The sequence below is a fragment of the Callorhinus ursinus genome, unplaced genomic scaffold, assembly GCF_003265705.2.
Source record: "Callorhinus ursinus isolate GAN/ISIS: 27379988/994484 unplaced genomic scaffold, GSC_fseal_2.0 scaffold25, whole genome shotgun sequence".
Lineage (NCBI taxonomy): Eukaryota > Metazoa > Chordata > Mammalia > Carnivora > Otariidae > Callorhinus > Callorhinus ursinus.
In genome coordinates, this window is record NW_027397087.1 from 24,568,666 (window position 1) to 24,584,390 (window position 15,725).

Consider the following 15,725-nt stretch of genomic DNA (forward strand, 5'->3'; position numbering starts at 1 on the left):
CGCAGAAGCTGTCCATGAGTAGTGCATGTGTGCGCGCACTCATATGCATGTATGTGTGAAAGAGCACAAGAGGCTTCATACACACAGGTGTTTAGTGCAGCATTTGGGTTGTTTCCCAATTTTATCAGTGGTGATTTCTTTAATAAATTTTGGTACATTAATAGAATGCTGCGAAGCTGTGAATGAAGTAAAACTATATATATTGACATGAGAAGATATCTAAGATTATTCAAAGAAGAAAGCAGGTTGCAAAGCAGAATTGAGCAGACTCAAGCCTTAATAAAGTATTCATAAAAATTAAATGTGTACTAATATGTTTGTAAAAGACAAAAGGAATGTATAACAGCAATATATGCTCAATTGCGTGGTGTCCGTATTTTTTTTTACAGATGCTTCTTTGACAAGACCACTTCATCATCAAGCCTCTGCCTGTCCCCATTCTCATGGAAACCCTCCTCCTCAGACTCAGCCTCCACCTCAAGTGGATTATGTTATTCCTCATCCTGTACATGCTTTCCATTCTCAGATATCTTCTCATGCAACATCTCACCCCGTGGCACCCCCACCCCCAACTCATTTAGCCAGTACAGCCGCACCAATCCCTCAGCATCTTCCTCCCACACACCAGCCAATTTCACACCATATTCCAGCCACGGCACCTCCAGCACAGAGACTGCATCCTCATGAAGTGATGCAGAGAATGGAAGTTCAAAGAAGGAGGATGATGCAGCATCCAACGTATGTTTTATGTTTTTTTTTTTTTAAGATGATCACTTTGTGTTCCTTTTCCTTCTATTTCTGTGGGTTTTTAAAACTAAAAATCTTTAGAAGTGATGTAACTCTACTAAATCCTCAGTTCACTAGGGAATTCTTTACTAACTAGAATCTTCCTTTGTCTTGTCCTGAGTTGTAGGTGCTTACAAAGCAAGTTTATATCAGGTTATTTAAAGAAATCAAACCGTTTTCAGGATATGACCCAGGGTCATTTATTTTCGTAAACCAGTCTCTTGTTCGTCATTTTCTTCAGTATCCCATAGTAGAGATTAATGTTAAAATTGATGATCCTGAGGAACAACATGTAAAGTTGTCAAAGATTTAATATAGGTTACCAGCCAGAGAGAAGCATACCAGTAGAATTTTCAACAGCTGACGTTGAAAAAACAGTCTTCTTCACTTAGTTTCTTTATAAACATAAATATTAAAATATACTCTCCAAACATCATGAAAAGACTATAATTGAACTTTTTGAAAATTCAGGCTATGATTTTCTGATTCATGGTAGCAAACTCTGTTGGTCTAGTTTTGCTTGTTTATAGTTTTATAGGTAAACAGCTACACTTGTTCATTTCTGTATTGTCTGTGTCTTCTTTCACACCACAAAGATTAAATCGAGTAGTTACAGTAGAGATCATACTGCCTAAAGAGCCAACAATATTTACCATTTAGCCCTTTCCAGAATGTGTTTGCAAAACTCTTTGTTTGCAAAACTCTTGATCTAATTAATGATCTAGCACATGGGTAACTACTTCTTTAGTTATGTAAGGTTATTCCCAGAATCTCTGGCTATTACTGGCATTCTAATATAGTAACTCTATATAGAAAGTTGGCAATTTAAAATTCATATCTTCCCGTATCGAGAAAATTACTTGTTTTAAATCATTAAGCTTAAACATGCAAAATCTGTAAATACATGAGAAACTGATAGAAACTAGGGATTAGACTATAAAAATGAATCCCTGGAATAGTTTTGTTTTTTTAAGTGCCATTTGTTTAGAACTTTATGACTGTTTATATTTATAAATTTGGCTGACTTTAGACTAAAAAGAGAAAATATAATAATCTGGGATGCAGAATAAAGAATGTGAATGGAGCTAATATCAGTTTCCCAGATACGTTAACATGTACTTGCATGTGTTTAAAAAATGCGCAAGGTTAAAAGTGTTTTCTCTTAAAATAAGTTTTATCCATTAAAATGAATGAATGTCATTACAATATAGAAGCAAAGCAAAAAAAAATAGTTTGTTTTCTTCCCTTATATGTTTATATAAAATAACTTCTTTGTGCCTAGCATTTGCTGAGGTGTTTAATTTTTAAAGCTTTATTCCCATCCATTTCCCATTATTCTCCTTAAAATAGCTGCTATAAAGAAGGTATACAAGATAATGTTAAAATTGCCTTTTTCCTTGGATGATATTTGAATTTGGAGGCATTGTAATAAGCACTGAGATTTGTGGGGTTATGGTTTCTTGATTTATTAATCATTACATAATTTTATTTTTTATAATTTATAAAAGTAATTTTATTACTAATTTATAGATGTTTATAATATTAATACTAGATTGTTTTTTCTACATTAAGAAATAACCAATTATTCAATTATTTCCAGTGGTCTTTTTGTGTTCTGTGTTTCCAGGCGGGCACATGAACGGCCCCCACCCCATCCACATAGGATGCACCCAAATTATGGTCATGGGCATCATATTCATGTGCCTCAGACTATGTCCTCACATCCTCGACAGGCTCCTGAGAGATCTGCCTGGTCAGTATCTTGTTTATTTCAAAGTTACGCTCAGCAGTCTGGTAGAAATGTCAGAACAGATGCTTTGTAGTGGGATGCCATGCAGAAGGGTGATGAGAAACTGAATTCCAGCTTATCTGTGAGGCACTGTCTCTGGGCAAGTTATAGAAACCTGCAGTGGGAAGAGGAACTTGAGTTCTGGGGCAGAGAACCATGTCAAACAGAAGTAGAGCTTTTTGTTTTTCAGGGATATCTGCCATCAAAGTTAAATCCCTAAATGGATCTTTCACAACTTCCTTATCCACTCCCCCACCTTTGTACTCAAATTTGCTTTACCACTCCTAACCCCTGTTTATTGACAAGGGAAATTGAGCCTGTGTCCTAGACATGTGGTCTTTTTTAAAGAAATGGAAGCATTTGCATTAATTTTTCTTTCTGAATCCATTGTCTGTAGGTAGAGATTGAGACCTTGATCCACAATGACATTATGAGGCAAAACATAAAATGAGAATAAGTAAATGAAAATTTGGCATTTACCAATTAACTCTTTCTAAAAATTTTGTTTATTCTTACTTTATAAGGTATAGAAGTGTTTGTTCTTCTAATTATCTTGGTGCCAACAACCCACAGACACTATCCAACAAACAGAAGCCCTGGGAGCATCTGTAACATTCATATAAACCAGAAAATGAAACTATTTTTTATGATCCTCAAGTAGAATCAGACTTTTAGATTGGAAGGAACCTTAAGGGTCATTTATCATATTTCCTTCCTTTGTAGGATGTGAAACTGAGTACAGATACTTTGCTTCTCATGGTCACAAAATTGAATTTTTGAGTTTTAAATGCTGAAATGAATTTGAAATTATTTGGAGCTAAATTATCTTTTTCTCAGCTGTGCCAATTAAGAAACTTTGTATTACTTTTAAAAATGTAAATATACTCCCCCATTTCTGTTGATAATAAAGACACTATAAGGATGGCTAAAAGGTAGCCATCCTTTGTCATCCTTTGTTTTCATCCTTTGTCAGGGAACTGGGAATTGAAGCTGGAGTAACTGCAGCTACTTATACGCCTGGAGCACTGCATCCTCACTTGGCCCATTACCATGCACCACCACGACTTCATCACTTACAATTGGGAGCTCTTCCTTTAATGGTAAAATAGAAAAATTTCAAAATTCTGATATAGTCTCCTAAAAGTATTCTTCCTTTTCTAAATTAAATATTTTATTGGAAAATTTTTAAATGTTATTAATTGTTATGGGTGTTTTAATGGAATTTGAGAATTATTATTAGATTGAAATTGTGCTATAAAAAGATAGGAGATATATTAAAGTCTATATATATTTGCATTGTGAAATGTACTCTTCTTAATATAAAAAATGATAGTTTTTTCTTTTATACCAAGATGACAATCTTGATCCACTATGACTAGAACATATGCTTTATTTTGTCAAAGCTACTAATAGGTCTGTTCTGTTGCATTCATCCTTTATTTTTTGATCTGCAGGACTATACTGATTCTCTGTCTTATTTGAACAGATTCAGATCTTGTTGATACCCGTTTGAATTCTAAAGAACAAGTTCAGCAAAAATATATTGAGTTCACTATTCATAATACCTACTAGTTATAAAAGTGGTACAGAGTAAGGAAGTTTTTTCATCTTGTGGGAGTAAAGACCTTGCAGGAATGGTTTCCAAGATGCTTTATTATACCTGCGACTTAGGCTTTGGAATTGAGAATGGTACTCTTAAACAGTGTTTATAGCATGTAAGGAGCTGTCAAGTAGCAAAAGCACGAGGAACTCCAAGTAAGTTGGTATTTGTAGGTCTTAGGGATGGGAGTTACTCAGCAATAAGATATAAAGCTGCCCTCCCAAGAAACCGGGACTCAGGAACAAAGGAGACAGAGGGAAAGTTACAGGGCAAGTGCAGGTTTAAATAATTTGAGGGGCAAGAGTTCCTTTCTTATTTTTTATTTTCCTTAGAGATGTGTAGGAGATTAGGTTATCTGCTGAGAGCTTGGCAGTATTGATTTTGATTGTAAGTTGTAGATATTTGAATAGTAGGCTATTTGAAGGTTAAAAGTTATTGCTTATTTTAAATTCTTTTCTACATACAAATTGTCTTTTAAAGCTATAAACTTGTTAGAAGTATGTTGTGGAAGTATTCAGTGGAAGCTGACTAAAAAATAATGTTGGAGATTTATTTATAATGATGGAGGAATGGTGCTCTATCCCAGAATCTCCCTTTCCTAATACAGTCTACTGTTGTTATGTACAACAGTTACATGTTATAAAGTTGTGCAAACACTAAGTAAATATAGAGCCATTATTCTTTTTTTTTGTTTTTTAAAGATTTTATTGAGAGAGAGAGCATGAGAAGGGGGGAGAGTCAGAGGGAGAAGCAGACTCCCTGCTGAGCAGGGAGCCCGATGCAAGACTCGATCCTGGGACTCCAGGATCATGACCTGAGCCAAAGGCAGTTGCTTAACCAACTGAGCCACCCAGGTGTCCTAGAGCCATTATTCTTGCAGTAAATATAGGGTTAGGTTACTGCAAGCCTCTGGTCACCGTGTTTATCTGGTCACAACAGCCAGTCAGTACATAACCTTGTTTTGATGCCTGTTTCAGTTTAAAGATACCTTATTTGATATGTTATGTATTACTGAGTCACAAACATTGAGCTCATGGCCAACAAAACTCATACCTGAATGAAGCTTATCTACACACATTTTATCCATAAGGTGTATCATAGCCTTCTAGCACTTAGGGACACTATCCCCCAGCACTTGAGTTTGGTGGCCACTTTAAAAACAAAGTCACCAATAAAAAGCACAAAAATGGAAACCTAGATAGCTGGCACTTAAATAGATCACAAAAAAGACCCTTGTTTATAGTATAAGAGCTGAAGCAAGAAGGCAGAGCCTTGTTCTACATGTCAGGCAACTTAAATTTTTTTTCTCCTGTGTATGTGCCCGTGAGTGATTGAGAAGGCACAGGTATTGATTTTGGAGTTATAATTTTTATCAAGTAGGCAAATTCATGAATAATGAAGATTGAGTATGCCTAACACAAAATTAGAAAACACTATAAAACTTTCACCAATAGAACGAAACATAAAAAGGAGCCAGAGTACCTTTGGCTATTAGGAAGTTAGAGGAAGGGAAATAAGTTTTGTAGGAAAGTTCTGTGCATTTTTATTTCATAATATGGTTTAATAAAGTTCTCTGAAAGTGACAAAATCTTAGGAAAATTTTACTCTTTATATGTTTAGACTACCAAGAGCATCATTATTAACTTTGGGTATTTTCTATTTAGGATTCTTTGTGCAAAATAAATCAAGTAGAAGAAACCTGTTATCTCATGGAACAGCAATTCTTTTTTTTTTTTTTTGCTTGTATTTTAATAGTTATTCTGTGAGATTATATTTGAAGAGAAACCTAACCCTTTACAGAGTGCTTACTTGGAAACTTATTGAAGTTGAATTTTGTGAGTAGCTGAATGGAGAGAATGGAGTCTCAGTTATTTATGTGTTAAAACTCAAGCCTACTCTTACTTGATTTAGCCTGTGTCTTCTATTAAAATAGGTTCCTGACATGGCAGGCTATCCTCATATTCGTTACATTTCATCAGGATTGGATGGAACATCATTCAGAGGTCCTTTCAGGGGCAATTTTGAGGTGTGTAATACAATTAATGAAGATATTTGCCACAGTTATTTTTAATGTAGAGAGAGAATATATGTATTATTAGTATTCACAGTTGAGTAGGATTGCTGCACTGGCTGGAGATCAGAAGGCAGCACGATGTCTGAATTTTTGATACTGCTTCTGGGGGTTATCACAGAAAGGTTTATAGACAATATTAATCTTAGTATCAAAGTTATCCAAGTATTTTAAGATGAGTAAATGAAAACATCTAATATAAAAGAATAAAGAAATTTTTAAAATCAATATAAATATCAGATAAAGAACTATACCATTAAATGTACAGGGAAAATCTCAATTGCTTTTGACTAAGCTTATTTTTAGAGAAACATTACTGGACAAAAGAAACCTTAGTAATTCAGTTCATAGCTAACTATGTTTTTTGAATTTTCAGGAAGACCAAATCATTTGAATATGATTTGAAGTTTTGTTTTGTTTCTTCATGTCAGTTTGGAAGTTGGAGTCAGAGGGACTTTGAACTATCCTTTGATTTGTTTCCCTATTTCACTTAAAGATTTCATCTTCTCCACGCATACATACTGACTTTTATAGCACCATGTAGTAATATGGTGTCCTAATCTGTAAGCATAACTTTGCCATACTACTGCATTGGCTGAGGAAAGAATTATAAACATTTGCCTTATCATATATGGCTTTTGTATTTACATTGAGGCTTATAAATATGGAACTTTACTGCTTTTACAATATTAACAGTGCTGTTCAAGAAATAATCATGCTGGCTTTTGATACTAATTATTCTTTACCTTCAGGAACTGATTCATTTGGAAGAAAGATTAGGAAATGTGAATCGTGGTGCATCACAGGGGACAATTGAAAGATGTACATATCCACATAAATACAAAAAGGTAAGAATTTATCCTATGAAATGTCTATGTTATTGTTGAAGTGCATAAGATTGAATATTATGGACCTTTTTTGAGATTGTGGAGTCTAGCAACTACATTATTTATTACTAAAACAACACATGTCATAGTTTTGTTTTGTTTTGTTCTTTTAATAATTGAAGGTCTAAAAAAAATACTTGAAATTTCTTACCCTGCCGACCCCCGTCTTCCTTCCCAGAAGAAAAATCATAGTTAAGGCTTTTGTAGGTAATCTTCCAGATATTTTTATGCATTTACAGTAATGTGCATTAGTATGCATTTTTTCTTTCCCTTTTAAAAGTAACACAAAGGGGATGATATGCACACAATTTTGCACATTTTCTTTTCTTCTTCTTCCTGTACTCACAGGTCACCCATTTAATAGCATATACAAAATTTCATCATATGACAGTACCATAATTTAACTAGCAGTTTATTTGGACATTTAATTGATCTACATTTCTTATATTCTACCCTCAATTCCTTATGTTGTAGTATAGTATATCTAGAAGTTAAGGAGCAGACATGTTAAGTAAGTTTCTTTCAACAAACAACAATGTCCTCTGCTACACAGAGGATAATAAAAGTATGAAAATTATTGTTCTTTGTATTTTATCTGTTTTCTAAGACTATCCACTAAATTTAAATCCTTTCAACTATCTAAGCTAAAGACTATAATTAGCATTAATTTATTTGGGTATTATTTGAAATAGTCATTAGTAAAGTAAAGTTCATGTAGCTGTTCTTATGACGGGACAAAAATAGAGTTTATATCATGTATCATTCCTAATTGTGGATTAAAAATAATAGAAACTAATGAATTAAAACTAATGAATTTCTATTACATTTGATTTTGCTTTTGATGCTATTTAAGGGTCTTAAAAGAACAGTTGGTGGTAGTCACTTAATTCATCCATGAAATTCATGACAGCCGTACCTGGGAAATAAGTTGTGGGTGTGAATGTGTGGTTTTGTTTTGTTTTTGTTTTTCAAATAAACGCAGACTTTACTCAGTTGTTCAATAATGTCATCTCTACTAATAAGGTAACAACTGATTGGTTCTCACAGAGGAAACTGCACTGCAAACAAGATGGGGAAGAAGGGACTGAGGAAGACACAGAGGAAAAATGTACTATCTGTTTGTCTATTTTAGAGGAAGGTGAAGATGTGAGGTAACTAGACATTAATTATCTAAAATCTGTTGTCAAAACTATACAAGAGATTTTATTTGAAAATAGACTACAAACCAAAGATTACTCCTGGCATACCCTGTTACCAATATCTGACATGCAGAATTGCCTTTTTACAGTAAGTGAAAGAATAGAAAGATGAGCCTTTGTATTACCAACAAAGGGGTTGGTAATGGGGAAATATACTGCCCATTTTAGAGGCACACCAGGATTGGCCAGGAAAATATATCTTGCAGAAAGGAGAATTTGGAGGCTTCAGAGCCTAAGATAGTTATATTAATGTATTCTTCAAAGCTTAAAGAGAGCCCATCCTCATTAGCTCCATGCAGTTTATCTTATAGCATCTTTTATAAAATAGTTTTGCCCTAAAATTTCCTCTCAACTTATAGGACTCTTCTTGCAACTTTGTGATTTAGAAATGTTACCTATGCTCACCCGCTGTTAACTTTAGGCATTTTCTTTTTTTTTTTTCTCTCTCTGTTTTTCTTTCAAGAGTGAGTGAGTGAGGGGAGGGGCACAGGGAGAGGGAGAGAGAGAATCTCAAGCAGGCTCCACACCCAGCGAGGAGCCCAACATAGGGCTCATTACCACTGAGCCTGAGATCATGACCTGAGCTGAAATCAAGAGTCAGATGCTTAACTTACTGAGCTACCCAGGCGCCCCAGGCATTTTCTTTTTATAATCTCTTAAGTAATTGTTTTATTTTTATTCTGTTTTTTCTTAATGTAACATAACCCCATATGAAACAAGTTCTGTAGCATATGTAACAGAACTACATGATGATTTTGTAGCCCTAACATGTAACATGGATAACTTTTTCATATTTCTTCAGTTGGCTGAGAGAGAGAGAAATTATGCATAGTTGGCTACTGTACCACATATAAGGCAATTTCAAACACATTTTAAGATTTTATTGAGAGAGAGAGAAAGAGAGAGAGAGCGTGAGCACACGAGCGGGGGAGAGAGGGAGAGAGAGAAGCAGAGAGAGAGTGTGAGCACATGAGCGGGGGAGGGAAGGGGAGGGAGAAACAGACTCTCCACTGAGCAGGGAGCCCGATGCAGGACCCAATCCCAGGACCCTGGGATCATGACCTGAGCTGAAGGCAGATGCTTAACCAACTGAGCCACCTAGGAGCCCCTAAGGTTATTTCAGAACACTGTATTTCCAAAGAAGGTTTATAAATATGGAAGGTAATTGTTTTTACAGCATTGACAGTCTTGTTCACATGGTAATTGGAACACCTCTTTTTAGCTACTAATTTTACAAAATGTTAGAAGTCTGACAATGTATGACAATTCTTAACAGTAGATGGAAGTAGAAATGGACACTTAAATCAGTAACTTTTATCTCACTGTTCATTTAGATTTAATATTATCCTGTATTGCCTGGAAGCATTATTTCTCAATTTCTAATTGATAGCCCAGGGTAGTATAGTGAAGTAAACATCTTCTTTTAACCTACTTTTATTTCTTCCATTAATTTTTTATTGAGATATAGTTAACATATAACATTGTATTTATTTCATTGTATTACAACATGGCTTGACAATACAAATATATTCCAAAATGGATTGACCTACCTTTAAAAGAGTAGCATGGTATTAAGTGGATTTAACAATATTATCGAAAACAACATTATTAACCTTTAATCAGTCATGTACTCAAGTTTAATATATAAAGATTCTCTAGATAAAAAATAATACTGCATATTAAGACATTCCTTAATTAGTATGATACTTACTATAACATGAGTGCAAATGTTTTTGAGGGAGAATTAAATGAAATACATTCTTAAATGCTGAATAAATGCAGTGATTTGACATTAAAAATATAGTTGCAGTATTATGTAACAGGGAACATACTGCCAACTTCATTAGAAACCAGACCGGGATAATTGCCAGTGTAATTGTCATTCTTAAAATTCCTAAGATTTTATGTAATTTGGTTCCATAGCTGTGACAGTTAATTATCATGGTCATTTATACATTATATTGCCCAAAGTAGTAATTTAATATAGGTGTAACTTGTTAGAGAATTGGGTATGTGTTTTGTTTGTTTGTTTTGTTTATATGGAAGGGAAAGAGCTAGTAACTTCAAAACACTGCTGAATTATTACATGTTATCATTTATTTAAAAGTAAATGCCACGTGCAGTTGTCATGAAATTCACTTTTGCAATTTTTGCTTTTTGTTTTGTTTGCCCATAATAGGCGCCTTCCCTGTATGCACCTTTTCCACCAAGTGTGTGTTGACCAGTGGTTGATTACCAATAAGAAGTGCCCCATATGCAGAGTGGACATTGAAGCCCAGCTGCCAAGTGAAAGTTGACACCATGTTTCAGAACTCTTGCCCTCCCTCTCATTCCCATCCTCCTGGTACTGCAGTCAACCAAAGATGGCGTGACTTACCTGCGCAGATTTGGAAGCCTTGAACTTAAGAGTGCGGCTCTGCTATATGGTACAACTAATGCTAGACCTACAGTTTATGTATACAGTTGAGTTTGATGTATTTATAAAAGCTTTTTTTTCTAGATTTGACATTTTTCCTGTATCATTTTACTGTATTTTTGCATGGTTCCTTGTATTGCATTTCTTTGCACATATTATGGGCTTGTGACCCTAAACTTGCAGGCAAGATTAGCTGCTTTAGTAAGTAGAATTTTGTGGTCTTTTTGTTTTTTACATAGTACCAGGTCTTGAGAATTATGAATTTTTTTATCCATTACTAACCTTTAATTTAATCAATCATGTACTTTAGTTTAATGTATAAAGATCCTCTAGAAAATGATAATATTGTGTATTAAGACATTCCTTAATTAGGACAAAATGGCTGCTGTATATTTACAATATGGAGTTCTGAGTTAAATACCATCCTTAATACTGGGAACAGAATACAAACCATATTCAATCAGATGCAGGTGGTATTCACATCACCAGAGTGATCAATAGAAATTTTCTTGGTGTATCCTTTTCCTTTCAGCACAATGCAGATAGAGTTGAATATTGATACCATACATTTAGACTGCTGTTCTGATTGTATTTATCTTTTTCCTACATCATTTAGAACTTTTATTTCCCTGAGTCAGTTTTTGCTGCTGTGAAACAGCTCTGATGAACACTAAATATTAATTTCAATTAGCTGGATTGTACATACTTGCAGATTTAACAAAATTTTAGGGAAATTGAAGACGACATGTAGAATTTTGTTCAGTCTTCTGCTAAGCACGTATAGCAAGGATATCTGCTTAACATTGATTTTGTAATAAACACATTCAGTCAGGATTTAGAATTGCAGTCATTGGCAGGTATCTCTGCATTCATAGAATTTCTCGAGGTCCCAGGATCACTTTTAAGGGATTTTATTAGTTTAAAGATAAATAAAGTCAGCTGAATCTACATGTCTCTTGTTTTATTTCTCTTTAAACTTGAAAACAGTAAATCTGCACATACTGTGAGGCACAAATTATACTGTCAACCTACTGTTGCTCTGGTTTTAGACTCCCACTTCATACATTACCAAGAGTCGATCACTGATTTAAAATTTTTAATTTCTATAGTTAAGATTTACTGCATAATATAGAATATAAAGTTAAGTTAACGTACTAACATTTCTCCTTTGGAGAAAGTTTTAATCCACTTCAGGATGCATATTATCAAGATACTTTCATATACAGGATAGCCTAATTTTATTTGTCTAAATATGCTTAACATGCCCCAGATTGCAAATGCATCAGTCAGTAATGTCACTGTCTGTATGTGGAAGACATGTTCCCATGGATCATATGTGAAGATGTCAATAAGCTTGCATTAAGCCACCTGCTTTGTAAGTGGATTGATTAATAAATAACTTATATTTCTATTGTCTTTGTGTTTAATAATTAGTTTTATAAAACTTTATCAAACATCTTGGAATTCAAAAATAGTGATCTCAAGTTGACATTTGCAGAATTTTCATGTTCATTCAGTTATGGCTACTTGCTTTTTTTTTTTTGTATTAGTAAATATAACACTGTAGTAATTGTCAGTATCAACATGCTTCAAAATAGTTACGTGTAGAGATGGAGGATGGACTATGGTTAAGAAATTTGATGTAAAGTAACATTTTTTAAAAAGAATACTTGATGATTGGGCTGCAGTTGTAGAAGGGCAGAGGAGGGAGACAGAGAAAGAGTGACCATGGCCCATGCCTGCCATCTTACTGGGGAAAGGAGCAAGTAGCCTGTCTTCAAGTAGCCTGTGATGGGTGTAGGACTTTTGCACTGGAAAAGCCAGGGTCCCTGTCAAGGGTGGAAGTATATATGGGGAGAATTCTGTACAATGGAGTACTCTTGATATTCCTCAAAACACAAGAAGAACAGATAGATTTCTCTATTTTTTAATATTACATCAGATTAATATTACAGCACGACTACCTGTTGACCTGTTTCATAATTGCTACTGATTTTTTTTATGTAGATAAAGCCTTATTTCTCTAAAATTTATTTAATACAAATATTTGTGGCATAAACCTGGATTGTTAATGCAGGAGCTTAGTAAGCAACTGTAATTAGTTACAGAAAATGTGATTAGTAATGAACCAAGTACAGAAGATAATAATTTTTAATATTTTAACTTTTGTGCTTTGTTTTGGTGTCTTCCATATCCTGCTGCATCTTATGTCAAAATGAAAATTTCAGTGATAGCTGTCCAAATACTTTAGAACTAAAATTCTTTTGTCAGAAAATCCTTATTTTTATTGTTGTTAATATGCAAGTGATAAACTGATATTTGAAACATTTTTCTTACTCTGGTGACTTTATTTTAGCTGCTAACATGCTTCATCATTTGAACCACAACAATTTGACATACAGAAAACTATAACTCTTTTTAAAATGGCATTTATAACAACAGACTCGACATTTCAATATTAGTATTTCATAAATGGGAATAGTTTAATTCTGCAGAAAATGCATCCTGATTTCGAACTTACCTTCCAACTCCTGAAAACACAGTGAATTTTCTTCTTCAAGAAGAACATGCCGGCACTGTTGGTAGAGCATGTGACTCTTCATCTCGGGGTTGTTAAGTTTGAGCCCTACCTTGGGTATAGAGATTACTTAAAAATAAAATCTTAAAAAAAAAAAAAAGACAATATCACAATATTAGATATGTCAAGGTTGAAATACCTTCTCTCAGTTATAGATTCAATCATCTTCTTGAATTAAGACTTACAGTTGACCCTTGAACATGGGTTTGAACTGTATGGGTCCACTTATATATGGACTTTTTTTAATAAGTACAGTATAGTAAATGTATTTCCTATATTCTTTTTAAAAATTTTTATTTATTGTCTTTATGACATTCTTAACATTTTCTGTAGCTTACTTTATTGTAATACAGTATATAATACATACGATGTACAAAACATGTTACGTCTATGTAGTTGATAAGGCTTCTGGTCCACAGTAGGTTATTAAGTTTTGGGGGAGTGAAATGTTACATATGGATTTTCGGCTGGGTGGTTGGTGCCCTAACTCCCCCATATTGTTCAAAGATCAACTATATGTCCAAAACAACTATTTCTTTTTAATACTGAATGGGGGGCTTGAACTCATGACCCTGAGATCAAGACCTGAGCTGAGATCGAGAACTGGATGCTTACCCACTGAGCCGCCCAGGCGCCCTAAAACTATTTCTTACTAAGAAAAATAAATGTTACTTATTTTGTGGTTGGACCTACTGGGCACAATATCCTCTGTACAAATTTACAGACCACACAAATGATTTCTGTAGTTGTGGAAAGAATATAGGTTTTGGTGTCAGGCAGACAAGGGCTTTGAATTGTGCAGCTTTGAACTTAAACTTTCTGAGCCTCATCTGTCTCATCTATAAGAATAGGTTGTTATTAGAATTAAATGAGGTAACAAGTGCAAAGAGTTTTGCATGTAGTACATACTTAAGAGTAGAAGTTCAGTCATGCTGTTAAATATTAAATGCTAAAACTTTGGCGGTTCCTGCATAAAATTGAAAAAAAGAAGAAGAGAAGAAGCTCTACCAATGCTCACTGCATTTCACCCCACCACCCAAAACAACTACCCTTGCCCTTGATAACAAATGGTAGCATAGCATGGTGCTGAACCACAGATCAGTGTTTGTCGCTAATCCTTCTCTTCTGAGTCCAAGGAGATAATTACTAGGTAAGAAAGAACACTCCTCTTCAGCCCTTCTTTGATGGATTGCACTTTTTCTTCTGCTAGAGGGCTGGAGGATTTCCAGCACATTTGCCTTCTTCCCTTGCCTTGCAGTCACAACAGGGACATAGTTAGTTGCCCATCAGTACCATCCAATGCTATATTTTAGGCAGCCATTGCCAGTGGATCAGAATTGGCAAAGGATATGAAACCATTTGTGTTCTCTGATCTAAAGGAAAATTTTATGGAGAAATTAACAACTAGAACTTATCATTCTCCCCTAATTTTTTCCTCACCAAATTGTGCTATGCAGGGACCTGGTCCCTGTTAAGGGTTAATTAAGCACATACCACTGAGCTGCCTATATTGTTAGCTTCTTCTGGGCTTATTTTTAGGCTAATAGCTATTACTGAGAGAGCATGTGGAAGGTATGGGTTTCTAGGAGATGCTTTTGATTAGCCCAGACAAATTGTGTGTCTCTTTCAATTCTTTATCCTCACTACAGAAAATGAACTGGATTCACTAGATACTAATTTTCATTGTGAGCTCTGCTGAATCTTGAGTATGAACTTCTAAATCATTTTTGCTTTAGGTGGTAATATTCAGTATGTATATGGGGGAAAGCTTTGGGAAGTGTGGAATTCTGCAGATTATCACTGGTACATTGTGCTCTGTAAAGGAAGAATTTGACTTTTTCCACTGCCTGTGTGGCTGGTAGCGCAACTCAAGACACTCAGGTTTTCCAATCTGGCCTGCCCTTACCCCCCTTTCATATGTGGAAATTCTTCCTTAATATGGGATGCCCCAAACTCGCTATCCCAGGGATTCTGTCCTTTAGATTTTCAAGAGCTTTCATAAAAGGAGTGTTGGACAAGGGAATTGGAAGAGATGTGGCAAGTCTCCCATCCACTGCATCCTGACCTTCCTTTAAAAAGGAATGAATGTCTTTCACTGAACTGCTATCTAGTTACCATGCTATTAGCATTTGCTCAGAGAATAAGTTGTGGTGTACCTGGTTTCCTAGAACGTCACTATTAGCCACACACGCCCCAGAGTTTTGTATTATCTATTGCTGTGAAATAATTATTTATTGATTTGTAACTCTAGAACTTAGTGGCTTAAACATTAAACATCTTAGTTTCTGTGGGTCCAGAATTTGGAAGCAGCTTAGCCTGGTGCTTCTGGCTCAGGGTCTCTCATGAGGTTACAGTCAAGTTGATAGCTGGGGCCCTCAGTCATCTGAAGCCTTTACTTG

The 15,725-nt window shown here is 34.8% G+C and overlaps 1 protein-coding gene, 1 long non-coding RNA gene and 1 pseudogene across 14 annotated transcripts in view; 2 read left to right on the plus strand and 1 right to left on the minus strand.

Annotated features, from left to right (window-relative positions):
• Window positions 1-12,159, plus strand: part of RNF111 (ring finger protein 111) — a 121,891-nt gene extending 109,732 nt beyond the window's left edge. For 5 of the 10 annotated variants that reach the window (XM_073877088.1, XM_025883570.2, XM_025883577.2 and 2 more), the window contains 7 exons: window positions 390-738; window positions 2,387-2,539; window positions 3,549-3,675; window positions 6,109-6,201; window positions 6,999-7,094; window positions 8,157-8,284; window positions 10,512-12,159. In XM_073877088.1, the coding sequence (XP_073733189.1) occupies window positions 390-738; window positions 2,387-2,539; window positions 3,549-3,675; window positions 6,109-6,201; window positions 6,999-7,094; window positions 8,157-8,284; window positions 10,512-10,629 (1,064 nt within the window). In that variant the 3' untranslated portion in view covers window positions 10,630-12,159. The remainder of the gene's footprint in view (window positions 1-389; window positions 739-2,386; window positions 2,540-3,548; window positions 3,676-6,108; window positions 6,202-6,998; window positions 7,095-8,156; window positions 8,285-10,511) is intronic. The other 5 variants (XM_025883574.2, XM_025883573.2, XM_025883575.2 and 2 more) reach the window with 3 other exon arrangements.
• LOC112832848 (ATP synthase peripheral stalk subunit d, mitochondrial pseudogene) overlaps window positions 1-15,725 on the plus strand; it is a 407,341-nt pseudogene that overhangs the window by 275,868 nt on the left and 115,748 nt on the right.
• LOC112832800 (uncharacterized) overlaps window positions 1-15,725 on the minus strand; it is a 28,600-nt gene that overhangs the window by 5,983 nt on the left and 6,892 nt on the right. For 2 of the 4 annotated variants that reach the window (XR_012373634.1, XR_012373635.1), the window contains 2 exons: window positions 13,270-13,409; window positions 733-1,064 (listed from right to left, as the gene is read on the minus strand). This is a non-coding gene — a long non-coding RNA (uncharacterized lncRNA). Of the gene's footprint in view, window positions 1-732; window positions 1,065-2,532; window positions 2,691-13,269; window positions 13,410-15,725 lie in introns of those variants that run through there. The other 2 variants (XR_012373636.1, XR_012373637.1) reach the window with 2 other exon arrangements.